The following is a 17549-nucleotide window of genomic DNA, read 5'->3' on the forward strand; positions in this document are numbered from 1 at the left end:
TTTTTTTCTTAGCTGAGGAAAGGCAGTTTATAAATTATAAGCATACTAAGCAATGGTTAGCTATTCCTAGGGTACCAAAGCTGTTAGTAGCAACTTGGTACTAAGTTTCTAACCACTTCGGAGTGGTTAGAAAATTTCTACATCTGAAGTGTATAGAGGTTGTACATGTCTCACTAAGTAAAAGGAAATATGTTTAGAAGCTGAATGACCTAGAGATGAGTACACTAAGTCGTTAGAAGCTATTGTAGAATAAAATCGCTCTGTGTACCACTTTCTGAAATTCTTGTAAAAAAAAGCAACATCTGTATACAAAAACGTATTCATTTGAGTATAAGCCGACCCAAATATAAGCCGACTGCCCCAATTTCACCTTAAAAACTAAGAAAACTTAGTGACTTGAGTATAAGCTGATGTGGAAAATGCAGCAGCCACTGGTAAATTTCAAAAATAAAAATATATACCCAAAACAATTACAATAATTGAGGAATCAGTAGGTTAAATGTCTTTCAATAGTCATTGTGAAAGAAAAACTGTAGACTAGCAACAGTAACTTTAAAACTTTAAATAAAGCGTAGAAAACGGTAGCTTAACAGGTAATCAAGCTAAATCACAAAGATTAAAATCCTTCAAAACTGGTTTCCTCCTCCTCATCCAATGTCCAAACAGAGCTTCAGCTGACTCTGATGTGACGGTATCAGGATAGACATTGTCTTCATCATTGAGTTCGCAGATATCGTCATCACTGCTGTCGGTCTCATGCAAAGGGCAGAATATCGTGGGTTAAATAATTCATTGGCATCCAGTTCAGTTCTGCTGTTACCTCTTCAGCTCAGCCACGACTTGTAAACTGAGCTCAAGCACAGCCCCCTCCAGAAGACGAAAGAAGATGACTGGAGACTACATGCATCTGATTAGGTACCAAATCAAATAACCTATATGACCTGAGTATAAGCCGAGTTCGAGTTTTTCGGAACAAATTTTGTGCCAGAAAAACTCGGCTTATCCTCGATTATAAAGGTATTTGTTGTCTCATCCTATATCTAAATTATAACATCAGTGATAAATATATGTGACCATGAAACTTTATATTCAGTGAATAAGAATATAAACTTGTCTTCAAGTGGGCTAATTGCCACAGTAGTACATGCAGATGTATGAATAAATCAGTCTTCGTGATGCTATTTTCTCAGTTGTTTAGAGCTATATTGAGTTGATTATCAAATTAACAAGTGTCTGGTACAATATTTGGCTCAAAATTATGTTTGTAAATGAGCCCATCTGTTGAAATGAAGTCTTTAATAAATTTTATGCCTTTAATGAGAAATTACATATTAAATCTATTTATTCAAGTAAAAAAATCAGTCTTTTGACAATAAGTTAGAAAATGGAGAAAGAATATTTTAAATATGTCCCTTGATAATTATAGCACCTGCTCTGCTTTTGTTGAATGATGGCACAATGAATAAAATATCTAAGAATGAGGACAGCTTCAGAAAAAGTTATTTCAGCAAATGTGAGTTTGAGCAGGAGAATAAGCTGGAAATTCACCTCCAGAATGATTTTCTTTCTAACACCATTTTCTTGACCAGGAAATTTCATTTGCAAATAATCAACTAAGTCAGAGCTTCCCAAGCTTATTTGAACTATCACCCACTCTTCATGGGTATAAAGTCACTCAGTGCCCCTTTAGAAAGCGACCCTTTTAAGCAAATAAATAGAAAGTATATTAAATGCATCCATTATCTCTGAGGCCACTACAAATCCTCTATATGAGTCTAGCACACAAATCCCCAACTGTTCTAAATACTTTGTGAAACACTAAAAAGATTTCCCTTTATATATTATAATTTTTATATTTTATTTATATATATATTTATATAAATATAGTTTATATAAAAATATAAATGTATATAAAATATTAAGTAAGCTTATGTCAAGTGTTTTCTTTCACCCAGGGCATACAATGGCTCAGAAATGCATGAACGACATATTCATCTCTGATGTGGTTATTTAGCAGTAGCATATTCACTCTGCAACTTTTTGTTTAAAAGTTTTATCCTGGGGTCAGAGAGATAATATGGAGGTTAAGTCATTTACCTTGCATGCAGAAGGATGGTGGTTCAAATCCCAGCATCCCATATGGTCCCCCAAGCCTGCCAGGAGCGATTTCTGAGCCTAGAGCCAGGAGTAATCCCTGAGCACTGCCAGGTGTGACCCAAACCCCCCCAAAAAAAAGTTTTATCATAATAAACCTTTTATTAGTTATAAACAATGAAGTGTTTATGATTATATCTTCTAGAAAAGTACATAATAAAGTAATAAATTTTGCTAAGTGTGGAAAATAAATGAAAAGAGAAATATTCAACCAATTTGTATTAATTGAAATACATTCTCAGGAAATTTATTGATTGTAGCACATATGCTTTCTTCAACCATTCAACCATGCAGGATATTTAATATTTTTAACTAATATAATACCAGGCAGTAAAATTATTATTTTCCGTTAACATATACATTGAAAAATAAGATAGGTATGAAAGGAATGCTAGTAAAATTATGAATATGAGATGAATATTTGGGGGGATATGTTTATGGTGAATAAGAAGTTTAAATCATCCTCATATTTTTTTTTTTGGTTTTTGGGCCACACCCAGTGGTGCTCAGGGGTTACTCCTGGCTGTCTGCTCAGAAATAGCTCCTGGCAGGCATATGGGACACCGGGATTTGAACCAACCACCTTTGGTCCTGGATCGGCTGCTCGCAAGGCAAACACCGCCGTGCTATCTCTCTGGGCCCAAATCATCCTCATGTTTACCATCACATATATATCCAAAATTTCTGACGATTCAAAGAACAACTAAAAATACTAAAGTTCCACTCTCCTTTACAATTTAAATAAGACTCATTTAATACAATTTAAGCACGGGAAGGTGATTTGAATAGATTAGAGAAAGTAATTCTGCACTAGTAAGATAGCTGTAATAAAAATTTATTATTGAAGATACCCTTATACCTGTTGCTAAGAATATACAACGGGGTATCACTTTAGAAAAAATGTTTAGTATTTCTTCAAATTGTTAAACATAGCTTTTCTAAATGTTTCAGAAATCACATTCAATCTAGGTAATAATTTTCATTATATAGAATCAATTATATACCATTTTCTGAGAACTTTCACTTACATAATCATAGTATTAAATACAAATTAATATGTTTTTTGTAATCTAGCCATCTGTGTACATGATAATCACTAGTAAATTATTACTAATTTTGGGAAATATTTCTTATGAAGAATTTCATCACATTTATTATAGATACTGCTAACTTTTTTATTTATTATCTATTAAAGCAATGTCCTTTTTCTTGATTAAATTTTTTTTCATAAAATATTTTTGCTTGGGCCGGGAGAGATAGCACAGTGGCGTTTGCCTTGCAAACAGCCGATCCAGGACCAAAGGTGGTTGGTTCGAATCCCGGTGTCCCATATGGTCCCCCGTGCCTGCCAGGAGCTATTTCTGAGCAGACAGCCAGGAGTAATCCCTGAGCACTGCCGGGTGTGATCCCCCCCCCCCAAAAAAAAAATATATATATATATATATTTTTGCTTGAGGGGCCAGCGAGGTGGCGCTAGAGGCAAGGTGTCTGCCTTGCAAGCGCTAGCCAAGGAAGGCCCGAGTTTGATCCCCTGGCATCCCAGGGTACCCCCAAGCCAGGGGCCATTTCTGAGCACTTAACCAGGAGTAACCCCTGAGCATCAAATGGGTGCGGCCCCCCCACAAAAAATATTTTTGCTTGACTAGTTATATTCTAGTAAGAATTTTTGGAAAGTTTTGCTTTCCTAATTAAATTTCAATAATCTTTGAACACTTTCCCCCTTTTCTTTTTTCCACCTTCATGTATTGTTGCAAGTCTGCCCCTCAAGAAGTTGACTGATTGAGGGATGGAGGATGAGGTCTTTCCCCTCCAGCTCGGAGCACGAGTCCAACACCCTGTTCAGCCAGCGGTTCTGAGTGAAACGGTGGGTAAACACTCGCAGACAGTCAGGCTTGTGAAAATATTAGCTTTATTCGGTGGACAAGACTGAAGTCCAAAGCCTCAGCATCAGTTCCAGCCAAAAAGCCCCTCTCCTTACCACAGACCCTTGTTTTTATCCCCAGAATCAGGTACCACCCAATGGTGGGATCAGGTTCCACCCAATGGTAGGAGCAGAATCAGGTACCACCCTAGGGTGGGGGCAGAATGCCAGGTCACACCCTAGGGTAGGGCACAATCACCGTTCAGGGGAGGGTCAGTAACATAATAATCCCATAAAAATTTACATACACAACAATGTATCACTCATATGTGAGTAGTTACAGATAAGCCATCTTGTTACCTGAAAATTACCTTAAAGATAAAATACATACAAATATGTTGAAACAGAAAATACAGAACCATGAGACATTAATACCATGATAGTATTAAAAAGCTACCACACAAACTCTGAGATTCCTACTTATATGTCAGTTGGACCACAAAAAATTTTCACCAGTCTCCAAGTATAAAATAATAAAGAAAGCTGCTATTCAAAGTAGCCATATGAGTCTTCAATTCCTGTTTGCCGTCCTGTCCTCTGGGGAGCTACCAACTTACTTTTCCAGCTTTCAACACTCAACTTGAACACAAATATTTATAGGAATATGCACTGTCCTATAACAATACATCTTCCTCATTCCAAGTCCTGAAACACTAGTCTTAATTTTATGCTTTTTAATGTCAGTTTATTTAATAACCCAAAAAATTAACTAGGAATTTTAAGTTATTCTCAACCTAGCAACTCTTTAAAAACTGCCTGAATTAAGCAATTACCCAATCCTGCTATTCTACTTCAGAAATCTCTCATTCTAAATTATCTATGTTAATACATTAAATAAAGTAATTATTAAGATGGTTCATTTTGGGACCGGAGAGATATCATGGAGGTAAGGCGTTTGCCTTGCATGTAGAAGGACAATGGGTTCAAATTCTAGCATCCCATATGGTTCCCCAAGCTTGCCGGGAGTGATTTCTGAGCATAGAGCCTGGAGTAACCCCTGAGCGCTGCTGGATGTGACCCCCAAACAAAAACAAAACAAAACAAAAAGATGGTTCACTGTTGAAAACCTTTTTACCATTGTAAATCAATAAATCAATGGGAGATATGTTAAAAATAAGTTTACAGAAGAAAATAATGAACATCAATACTTCCAGGTAATTTGGACCTCTACTACAGTCTTAGAAAGGAGGTGCAGATTCTCTCTTTTTAGTTACCTACAGCAACTCAACACACCCCTGACACCCTCAGACTGAAAAAACCAAGTTCTGGGACTTAACCTTATCAAACTCTAAGCCACCTAATTTGTTTCAGATCTATAAAATCCTGGACTACACAATACCCCAATATTTTACAGTATCATCACAGTAAGAAGTATTATAGAAACTTGATGGGAAAAGTTACATAGTAATCTATCAATTTCAGTGAGCCTAAACATAGCATAGAAGGCTCACCAAACCACAGCCCAGTAAATACTTAGATACTGACTTTAGTAATACCATGGAAAATAGAACAATCATTTTAAATCGATCTGTGTTTCATCTAAGATCTGATCATTCCATTTCCTTTGTATTGTAACAAGCAGTGTGAAGTAGATATGTTTGTGTCTGCATGAGGCAGGCAAAAGTGTGGTGGGTAGCTGGGGATAATAGGTGAATGAATGGTCACACTGGTGGAACTGCATTTGAACATGTAATGCCTGAAATGACTGTATTGTGAACAATTTGTACATCTCGGTGTTTATAAATAATAATTAGAAAGAAAAAGAAAAATATTTTATTTGGGTTTTATTAAAACATAAAAAAATAGAATAACAGAAGAATGTACATTAGAAAAATCACTCCAAAATGTGTTTGTGAAACACAGATTGTTTTCATATAGACCTCTGAATTTTTAGGCATAAGTTTGAAAACAATACATAAAATTAAATTTTTTGTCTAGTGAAGACATCACAAAGTTGTTAACATGCTCTTTTTGCACTGTGACTGGGTCTTTAGTAGAACAACAATGCAGTTTTCATAAAATCTGACAGAAACCTTGCCTCTAGAAAACACTAATCAGAACTCTTTATTTGTCAAAACTTTTATTATGATTGAAATACACTTGACAAAGAGTCCTGATTGGCAATGAATTTCAAGAAAAAATACATTAAAAATATGGATAACCAGGGTGTTCAATAAAAAGTATTCATAAAGATACATTCATTGTCCCACATTAAATCCTGACATAAATCTAGGTACTCACCTGGAACTTAAAGATCATGTGAGTATATTCAAAGCATAGTATATCACACATTAAAGACTTCTTTCACTCAACAGGGTGCTTCGCAGTTCATCTGCAGCCTAGCATAGATTCAGATTTTATTATACATAGTTGTACATATACATAACAATTAGAAAATATATTTAGACTAGAACCTTATTAGTAAATAATAATTTGACAATAATATTCAAAAACATGATTCCTTTCATATGATAAAGTTTAAAAAAATGGCTTCCTGTATCACTTTATCATTCTTAGAATACTTTCTGATTGATACTTTGGACATTTTTCAAAATGAATTGCCCTTAAAAATACTTTTATTGACATTTTTATAGCAACACACAGAGATATCTGTCAATTTTTAAATGCATGTCTGTGGGGGCCAGAGCGATAGCACAGAGTAGGGGCGTAAGCTTTGCAAGTGGCTGACCCAGGACGGAGCTAAGTTCGAAATCCCACGTCCCATATGGTCCCCCAAGCTAGGAGCGATTTCTGAGGACAAAGTCAGGAGTAACCCTGAGTGTCACCGGGCTGACCCCCCCCAATATTGTCTTGGAGAACAAGAGGAAGGTAGAAGGAAGGGAAGGAAGGAAGGAAGGAAGGAAGGAAGGATGAAGGAAGGAAGGAAGGAAGGAAGGAAGGAAGGTGAAGGAAGGAAGAAGGGAAGGAAGGAAGGTAGGAAGGAAGGAAGAACTGAGTCCCATTTACTCCCTTTTTTCTACCTATCCATTCTAGCAGTATGCTAAATACATGGAGGCTCTGCCTAAGGGTCCCTGAGGGAGCAGCAGTTAATATGCCTGAAACCCAACTGCAATTATATTTGTAATCAAGGTGTTTAAATAAAGATATTTAAAAAATTTCTTCCAAAATCTTCAAAAAGAGTTTCTGGAATCCAAAATTAAAATAGAAATAGGGTTCCCACATAATGGGTACTTTCTTCTGACTGCCGCATTGTGGATGACAGATTTGGCGTTGATTTGAGCTCTCAGGTCCTCCAGGCCCAGGACTCACCACCCACGATCAGAGCCTCTAGAAATAGAAAGGTTCCTAGAGCACAGTCGGTGTCTCTATAAAACAAGACAGTTGTTAAGGACGCAGCCCTGACTCTTAGCAACCGGCCAGAGTCTGCCAATCAGAAACTGGAATGGCAGTTTCTACCATTCTTTCAATTCTAAGCCACAGTAGATGGACTGGATCACAAATGGATTTGTTAAAGTATGAAAGACATGACATTCAGAAGCCTTGCTACATTAATAAAGCACCTAGCAATGTTTTGTTTTAAATGCCCTATCTACATAGTGCACAAGACGTAGTTTAGTATCCTAAACCACACATATAAATATCGCTTTTCTGACATCAACCCCCACATGATATCAGAATGAAACATGTTAAAAACACACACACATACACGCGTCCACATAGCAGTTTGATATCAAATCCCACAAGAAACCCTAATAACATACAACATAATTGACATATTGCATATATCACACACAGCTCAAAACCAAATCCTAATTAAATGTAAATTACAGACATATTAAACCACATACACAAATATAAGCACACACACAAATATATAACACACACATATACTATGTTTTCTACACAAAGGGAACTGCCATTTACTGCCTTTTGCTGCTCGTAAAGTTTTACTTAGGAAATCTGTACCTGGTAGTGTCTTTCCTAATTAGTATAGTACGAAGTATATCTTCAAGAACAAGAGGGCAGATTAAAATATATATAAACTCCTTATAATAAAAAATATTTTAAATTATTAATTTACATTTTGTGGTGCTGAGGATTAAATCCAGAGCCTCATACATGCAAGTTTCAATGCCAGCTTTCATGTAATTATTTTTATTCTTTTTAAAAATGTTTATATTAAACAATAAAATACTATAAAGATATAAAGAATGATGCAATCATACAATTCGCTGCAAACGTCAATGAACTGGAAAATATGATGTTAAATGAAGTAAGCCAGAAAAAGAAGGATAAATATAGGATACAGAATGCAGTGATTGAAAGAGGGTGGTTGGGGCAGATCCTGGCTTCCGCTCTCTCTCGATTCCTCTCTTGAGCTGGAGGCTAGCTCTAGCCGGCAAGGGTTGGGGGAGACCCCATGTGGAAGGCCTTCTCCCTAACTTAGGGCTCCCAGCCTTGCCTCTTCTGCCCCGGGCCTCCAGGCCTTCTGGGGTGGGCAGCCCAGGCGCCAGAAATGGTTGTTCCTAACTTGGGGTTTGCTGAGATTTGCTCGGTTGCGCTGTTTGTCACTGACAATTTCTGACCACTCTGCAGAATGGAGAAACAGCGCCCCCCTGCGCGCACTGCTTGTATTACAGTATTCCTTAGTCTTTATGTTATGTTTTGCATACCCCAGAATGTCCATTTTGGTATTCTGCCCTTTCCCACACCCTTCAAAGCTCATTTTTACTCCTTAACTCTCTCACCTCCCCAAACATCACTAACCCACATTACTCTTTTTAACTTCAGTATTGCACAATCCTAATCACAGACCAAAGCCATGCATTGTGTGTAACAACCCCGAACTGTTTCAAAAGACATAAAATGGACACTTATGTCTTTAGAATATTTCGTGTTTTTCCCTGACAACTATATGTCTTACTAAATATTCTCTTATACAGTGATGATTCTAACCACTTTTTATCTTCTCTTTATGAGCTGTTCAACAAGGAATTATGGTGAAAGAGTCCCCCAGTTTAATGCTTATGATTGAACCATGTCATGGGGATTATTGGACTTGTTCTATGGCCCCATATGCACCAATAAGGGCTACGTGGCATTGCTCCTTTTTTCATGGCACATTAAAACGAGAAAATGCATACATACAAATAAGATCCTATCTAATAGAGATTGGAATACACAAATCTTGTAATACACCCTGAATATTGACCATAATGACCTGGCACAGGGCTCAAAGAAAGGGCATTTCCATTCACCCCTGAACAGGAAAGCCATCCATGAAACATTCCAGGTTTGTCTATAACATCACCTGGAAGCAATCCTCTACCACGGAAGACCCTACCACAGCTCAGACATAGACCTGCTCAAAGAGACTTCCCTTAACACCTGAGAAGACTTAACAACAAACGACCTGTTTACAGGACAGGGAATTCCTGCATTGCCCTTTAATGGGTGAGGTGAAATGAAAGACGCTCCACATCCTGACTTCAATGTAGGATATGCAGATTCCAGATCTTTAATACAGAAGACATGATACCAACAACTGAGACTGTGTAAAAAGTGTGTTGGCACTAAGGACAATGTCTTGGATTGGACGATCTAACTTGCCTGGAGCCTAGAGTTGGTCTTATCCAGGAAACTTCAGGGGTAGGGTCTCTTTGTATTTAGGCCAAGGTTATTCCTTTCCATGCCTCTCATATTTTGGTGGGCCTATGCAAACAATTGCCACTCTAACACCTTTTTACTGTGCTCCTTTGACTCTAATCCTTAAAATAAAAAACCACTTAAAATTTGAGGTTAACTTAAGCTAAAATGTACATGGAAATGTAAAAAAATACTATGCCTCTAATGTTTAAGGAGTTACATAAGTTTTATGGCTTAGATTGCCTTTGTGTGCTGTTAAGAAATATTATAATGTGTTACAATCTGGGGACTTTAGGGACAAAGTAACTGTACATGGATTCTGTTTTATTTATCTTAATGTTCTTTGGCTGAAAGTTCAAAGTTAAGAATAACAGCAAGGGGACTTCTTCTGAGAATTATGTTATGGGTGATTGTCCTTCCACTGTAACTTTACCTTGTCCTCTTCTTTGCATCTTTGTTCTCATAATTAAAAATTAAAAAAATTAAAAAAAAAAGAAAAGAGGGGGTTACCCATATCGCTCTTGGCCTTGGGAGGTATAGAAGGAAAGAAATAAGAGTTTGATGTTGAAAAAAAAAAAAGATGTGAAACAACAGGGAACAGAGTCAAGGAAATTTAACATAATGAAATACATTGGTGGTGTTAAAGAAGGGCAGAACTATCTAAATCATGGAGTCAACAACTGAAATCATGAGACCCAAATTTTAAACAAACTTAAAAGGTGTATGTCAAGATACCAGCTGGAAAGGGGAGGTATGAAATGGAACCTGGGAATATTGCTAGAGAGAGGTTGACACTATGGTGGGATTGTTGCTGCAACATTGTATGCCTAAAACTCAACTATGAAAACTTTGTAAGTCACCAGTACATTAATGTAAAATGTTTTAAAAATAATAAAAAAATATAATAATTGTATTGAAAATACTTGCATAACATATAGAAATATGTTCATATTTGTATCATTATTTATCAGCATCTGTCTACAATAACAAAAAGAGTAAGAATATTTCAGGACTAAGAATATAAATTCTAAACTAGAACTCTTTTTTTCCCTATTTCATTGCAATAATGCAGTTACAACAGTTTCTTGTAATTGTTTTAGACTTTCATTGCTACTTCAGCACTAGTCAGGAACCTCCATCTCTTTCTTTCATTGTCCCTTTTCCCCAGATCAACTTTTCTTTAAGATAGTGAAGAATTAAATCTTTTTGTGTGTGTGTGTGGTGTGTGGGTGTGTGTGTGATTTTATTTTGCCCAAGATAGAAAGGGAGATTACATTATAAAGTGTAGGACAAGATTAGTGATTCGGTTTCCATGTGAAAAACCCAAGACCAAGTTTATGTCATTGATCAAGCTTTCTATTTACGTTTTTGATCTCTCAATATTGCAAAGATGAGTGAATTGTTCCACTCTTTTGTTCATCTCCCTTTTTTATTTCATTTTCATGATACCTTGCAATTTCATCCATACTTTCAGCAAATGATATGACTTTATTGTTTTACATATGCATAATATAGAATGTATTTTAAAGAGAACAAACATCTAAATGCTATTAAAGAAATATTAATAAAAAATTGCCTTGCTTCAAAAAGACTTTTGGCAAGCAAATGATGAGAGCTCACCATATTATAAAGAAGATAAATATGAAATTATATCTGCTTATTAAAACTAGTATGGCAAGACTAAATTGGTCATTTCAGAATCGAGGAGAAATTTTTAAAAAATTAAAAATTTTTACATACGTTATCCCTAAGGAAATAAATGTCAGGTTGTCTGCATTATTCTCAGTAATATAAAAAATATCAGTTGATTGTACAAGGATATCTAGAGAATAAAGTTTATTCATCCACAAATTTGATATGAAGTCATGCTTATAGTCACAAATTCTCCCTTAATTCTACTAGGCTTTAAATTTTTAAATAGACCATTCAAGTGCAGGACCAATTAGACAATTAATGACTCAAAATATGGGTGCTATGATGAAAATTTTGCTGTTGAGCCTTGAAATTAGATATTATAAATACATATTTTTGCCTTGGTTTCAAGTTTATGTGCAAAATAAGTACAAAAATGATAAATACTTATAAAAACTAAATTAAAACTATCAAGTGTGAATAATAGTAGATATTTTTTCAGTTTAAAATGGAATGTAAGATAACATGTTCACTATTGTGTGGTAAGGCTATAGTGCCTTAATACAGTTAAACTACGAGCTCACACCTTACACCAAATGATGAATCTCAAGAAATAAAACAGAACTTTTGTGAAAAGAACCACACAGTGGTATATTCATAGATTTCAAGTAATAAAATCCATGAGTTATTTTGAGAGCTTACCCCTCAAGGGGCCAATGTCCTGTGCCTGCAATACTCATCCCACAAGGCAGAAGTTCTGTGCTCATGTAAAGGATGTAAAATAAATCCACTTACATATTTCCAACACCAGGTGAGCTAACTTGAAGCCAGGTCCTACTTGAATTAACAAACCTGCCAGTCAGAGAGAATCATGGAATCCAGTGTACAGGAATCAGACCAGCAAGGAAATAACAAAGAGTCCTGATTCCTGTCACCACACCATCTCTTGAACATGACAGAATGTGTCCTATAGGTTCTAAAGGAGCACTGCAGAGACGTTGCTGTTCCCTGGCATTGCAGTAGTACTGTGTCCTCTCAGGTGGGACAGAAGCAGGCAGTGAAGGGGAAAGAGCTGAAGACTCTGGGCAGCATCCCAGACACTACCCCCATTGCCTTTCTCTACAGAATTGATGGAATTACTTCATAAAATAACATGTAAATTCTTAAGATTAAGATTAACCTGTAAATCTCATAGAAGTGCATGTTTCAGGAAAGCAAAATTGAAGAAGGAAGTTACCTTGTGAATTAGAAGGAGAATATGTACCTGGAATATTACTGTGAACGATATGGTAAGCCACTATAATTAAAATAAAAATTATATTAAAAAAAGAAGGATAATATCAAATGGCCTCACTCATCTCTGGATGAGAGACCAAAAAAAAAAAAAAACCACAGAAAGTATTGAATAATGATAAATGCTTGACCTTGGGTTACAAAACTTCCCCAACAAAGAGTGTATAGGGAGATAAAAGTTCAAACCAGAGCAGCATAAGGACTGTGTGGATGGTCATGGGCACTTTATACATCAATACTATAAACACTATCATAGCCTATAGTTCAGGTAATATTAAACTATAATAAAAAACAAAAGTATATTTAGAAGAATAAATGTCAGATTAATGAAGAAAAATATAGAAAATAAATGAATATTTAATATTTGGCTTAATATTTATCGAAATTAATTATAAATATTCTTCATCTGTCTGTATAAAACAACTTATACTAAATGTCTGTCTGTATAAACATCTTATACTAAATAGTAAAACATAAATATACTGCATTTGTGTATATAATACAAAACAGTACAGAAAATCTATAATATTTAGATATGATAAATTCACTTGATTAAAAATGAAAAAACAGAACACAATTTAAAATAGAGCAAATTCATACCATCATTACATGTCACAACATAATACATTTTAAAGAATTTTAAATTTACTTAATAACAATTTAAAATAAACTTCACATAATATCATTATAAACTTATAGTTAAGATGTTAGGCAAATTGAACACCTACTGATAGAATAAGGTATTTTTTGCTTTTTATAAACGTGTATAGTTTAAAACTTCTTAGTTTCCAAGGCTCCTTGTTTCCTGACCTTCAAAACACAGGCTAACGTTAGAAATAGATAGGAACCTGGAGGGCAGTATATGCCCAAACTTGCTCATGCTGTTTATCTCTGCTTGTAAAACTTTCAGTAAGATAGCTACCCCCCCCACTCCCATCCTTTGAAATAAAATGTAACCTTAGTTTAATATTTTTCTATAGGATAAAAGGTGTAACTTTTTAGTGGTGGTCTTTAAGCTTTAGCAATTGTCTCTTTGTGTAACACTGGTAGGGTGGTCTGTTAGGTTTTAATAATTGTTTGCTAAATATCTCTTTCCTCTAACTGAGTTATATTTTCTTTAGTAATAGGTAATGCTGGTAGTGGTCTGTTAAAATTTACTGATTGTTTCTCTGGTTACTGAATATCTCTAAAAATGGATGATGATGCTGTTCCTTTGAAAAGCACTCTACAAAAACTATGCTTAAGCAATGGGTCGGGGTGTCAGCTTCGGCTCTAACCCTGACGAGCCAGAAAATAAAACCACCTGTGCGACTTGCATGGCTCCGTTCCTCCTTGAAACGCTCGAGGCACCGCTGGGGAGAAGGGGGGACTGATCCCATACCCCAACACTACAATTTCTAAATAAAAACAGAAATATTTAGAAGTTATAAGAAAATCAAAACAATAACTTTTAATTTTTCCTCTCATAAATTATTAAAGTTAAATGATGTTAAAATACAAATATTATTCTTTTATTCTGAATGTAAATTTCTTGTCAAATGTCATTTTTTAATTTAATTAATGATTTTGGTTTTTGAGTCACACCCGGCAGCGCTTAGGGGCTACTCCTGTCTCTATGCTCAGAAATCGCTCCTGGCAAACTAGAGGGACCACATAGGATGCCAGGATTTGAACGACCGTCCTTCTGCATGTAAGGCAAATGCCTTACCTCCATGCTATCTCTCTGGCTCCTCTTGTCAAATATCTTTTCTTGTCAAATAGACATCCAGTATGACAAATTATCTAAACCCTTTAGCATGGTTTATTTGTGTACTCAAAAACTGACCACTTCCTACTTCACCAGTTTGTCTTTACCAGTGTTCTAATTCAAAAGTTTGCCATCCCACCCTCTTTTTACTTACCTGAATACAGCATAATCTCTTCCATTTTAACAACTTTGTGCATGCTCTTTTGTCCCTCAAGCAACTGTTTGTGCACAGCACACACACACACACACACACACACACACAAACACATACATAGCATCCCTATCCTTCACCCATACGCCAAAATTTTGTATTTTTAACTGTATTTATGTATTATATTAACTAGCATATTTAGTTAAACTTCAGATATTAGTTTACATCTACAGTGATACTTTTTTTCTCTATTTTATAAAGACTAATATTTATCATTTTGGGTTTCAGCAACCAAGCATTCTCCTTGCCATTTGGATACAACAGCATGTACTCTGAATGATAAGTCTGTTATCACACTTCTTTATGGAAATCAAGAGGTAGATCAGTTCTTTCAGAATTCTGTCAACCAGAAAAAGATTTATGAGGATATTAGCCTAGTGGGTGTTTTTTGCCTTAAATTTTTTTATATTGATATATTATTTATATTAATTATTATTGTTATTATATTATTTAATGATTCTAAATAATTACACAGTGCTATACTTGACGGCCTTTGCAATGACAGTAACATCCTTATATTTTCCTGGGAAAAGCTTATAGCTGACAAGGGTTACTTCCCTCCACCACTTACACACAGGCCCTGAAGATATGCTGAAAAGCATTTGAGTATCATATAGTGGCTATGTTGGGGTTGATTTTTTTGGCTCTTTAATGTCTTTTATTGTTTTTATATATAAATACTTTAATTGAATCTCGATACATAATGACAAAGTTGTTCATGATTTAGTTTCAGTCATACAATGTACAGTACCCTTCATTAGTGCACATTATCAGTTCTGCCTCTTCCCTGCCCCCTGCCTGCCTCTGTGGCATACATTCCCCCTCCCCCTCTCTCATTTTTCCCTCTGCTCTGTCTTCCTATTAGACACTGTGGTTTGCAATGGAATACTATGTAGGTGTAAAGAAAATGAAGTCAGAAATGTTTATATATGTTATACTTATGTTTATACATATGCATACAAGTATAATACTAGTAGACATGAGTCAAAGGGAAAAGAACATACATAGAATGATCACACTATTTGTAGCATATATATATATATATATATAATAGATATATATATATATTATATTATATATATATATAATGGTATTAATACCAGAGATGGTAGAGAAAAAGGCAGAAGGGACCAGTCCAAGATTAATAAGCTTGCCACAAATAGTAGGGAGAGTGCAGTTAAGGCACAGAATGGACCACTATGATAATTATAGTTTGGAAATGATCGCTCGTGGGACAAGATTCTGAGTGTTGAAAGGAGATAAAGTTAATTTATATTGGCTATGTTTGACTCATACTAGAACTCAAAATAACAGGTGTAGAAACTAATAATGTCTTGTAGTTTCTCTGATTTCACTTCTTATATGAGTGACTTTATAAAGGAATTTCAAGAAAAATCCTATGCCTAGGCTTTTATTTTTCCTAAATTGGTTGACATGCTTTGTATACATACAGTGAAGCAGGTTTTTTTTTATATGATATAAAACCCACCATCTAATATTTAAAGTGGCTTACTTGGGTGACACAATTACAAATAAAACAACTGAAGACTCATTTCTTAATTTTTATTTAAAAAACCATATTTACAGATTTATTGAAAGTTAGGTTTTAAACATATAATTTTATCATCAATCCCACAACTAAGTCAAAATTCTATCACCAGTGTTCTGAAGTTGCATCCCACCCTGCCACATTGATTGACAAACTTCAAAGATCAATGGCTGTGTTAAGATACCATATTTTCACTGTTGTTGAGTCTTAGTTTGGGGATATATTGCTATACTATCCCCACCCCATTATGAGTACTACTGAGGGCCCTGACCCCTTTTGTGCTAGGTAACCTTTCTCATCTTCCTTCTCCTTGATTTTTCCCTTGTCTGCACACTAGGATAAGGGTGATTTATCCATAACCTCTTTTCTAAATTATATTTCTTCATCCTATTCTTTTATATACTACAGATAAATTGATATCACTTTTATTTTTATTATGACTAACTTCACTCAATATGATATATTCCCAGTTCCCTCCAGGTTGCAGTAAGTTGCACATTCCTTGCAGCTGCATAGTATTCTAAAAACTGATGCAAAAAAGTCTTGTAAGTTTTTCCTCTTTTTGTCTTTTTTAATACTATTACCAATTTTCTCATTTTCCAAAAGGAAAGTTTACTGCCCTTACCAAAGAGAGAGCTCTTTTAATTTTGGTTTATGTTTTAAGGTGACACTTGACACTACTTATAGGTTGGTTACTCCTGGCCTCTACACACAGGAATCAATCATGGGTGGTGGTTCAGGGTACCTGCTGTTATCTCTCCTAACCAAAAGTGCTCTTCTTTCCAATGAGAAATTTCACATTAAAGTCAATTTAAAAAGAAAGAAACTTTCCCTTTTTGCACATGTTCTATTTGTCTTAGTTTTTCTTTTCAATATTTAGCTATTAATTTCTGAGGAGGAATGAGCCAGGAAAACAAATTTTAAAGTAACCTGAAATAAATTATCTTTGAATTAAAAAAATGGTGGGTGATAGCACAGTGGGTAGGGCATTTGCCTTGCACACATTCAACCCAGGTCCATCCTGGATTCAATCCCCAGATTCCAGATGGTCAGACAGAGGCAGCAAAGAGCAATTTCTGAGTGCAGAGCCAGGAGCAACCCCTGAGCGCCACCGCGTTAGCCCCAAAAGCCAAAAAATAAATGAATCATCTTTGAATTTAAAAAATAACCTGAGATATTTTAAATACATCCTTTTAATCCTCTATTGACTGAGGTATTCTCTGCTTTGACTCAACTGTTTATTCATTCACATGCACATGAGTAAAAGTTGCCACTGGGTGGTGCCAAATATCAAACTGATCCCTTCAACAGTCTTCCAGAAGTCACAGAAATAAGGAAAGCCTCTGGTGAATATCTGTTTACTCCTGCCTGAACCTCAGGGATAAAAAGTGAGGACCCAAGAGAGTTTCTGCTCAATATGGCTCTCACAATTTTA

At 35.4% G+C, this 17549-nt stretch overlaps 1 protein-coding gene across 1 annotated transcript in view; it reads right to left on the reverse strand.

Annotated features, from left to right (window-relative positions):
• TMEM232 (transmembrane protein 232) overlaps positions 1 to 14551 on the reverse strand; it is a 189383-nt gene extending 174832 nt beyond the window's left edge. Inside the window, 1 exon segment of the mRNA XM_049769101.1 lies at positions 14509 to 14551. Coding sequence (XP_049625058.1) covers positions 14509 to 14551 — 43 coding nt within the window.
• Positions 14552 to 17549: the final 2998 nt, after the last annotated feature.

This window comes from Suncus etruscus, chromosome 2 (genome assembly GCF_024139225.1).
Source record: "Suncus etruscus isolate mSunEtr1 chromosome 2, mSunEtr1.pri.cur, whole genome shotgun sequence".
Taxonomy (NCBI): domain Eukaryota; kingdom Metazoa; phylum Chordata; class Mammalia; order Eulipotyphla; family Soricidae; genus Suncus; species Suncus etruscus.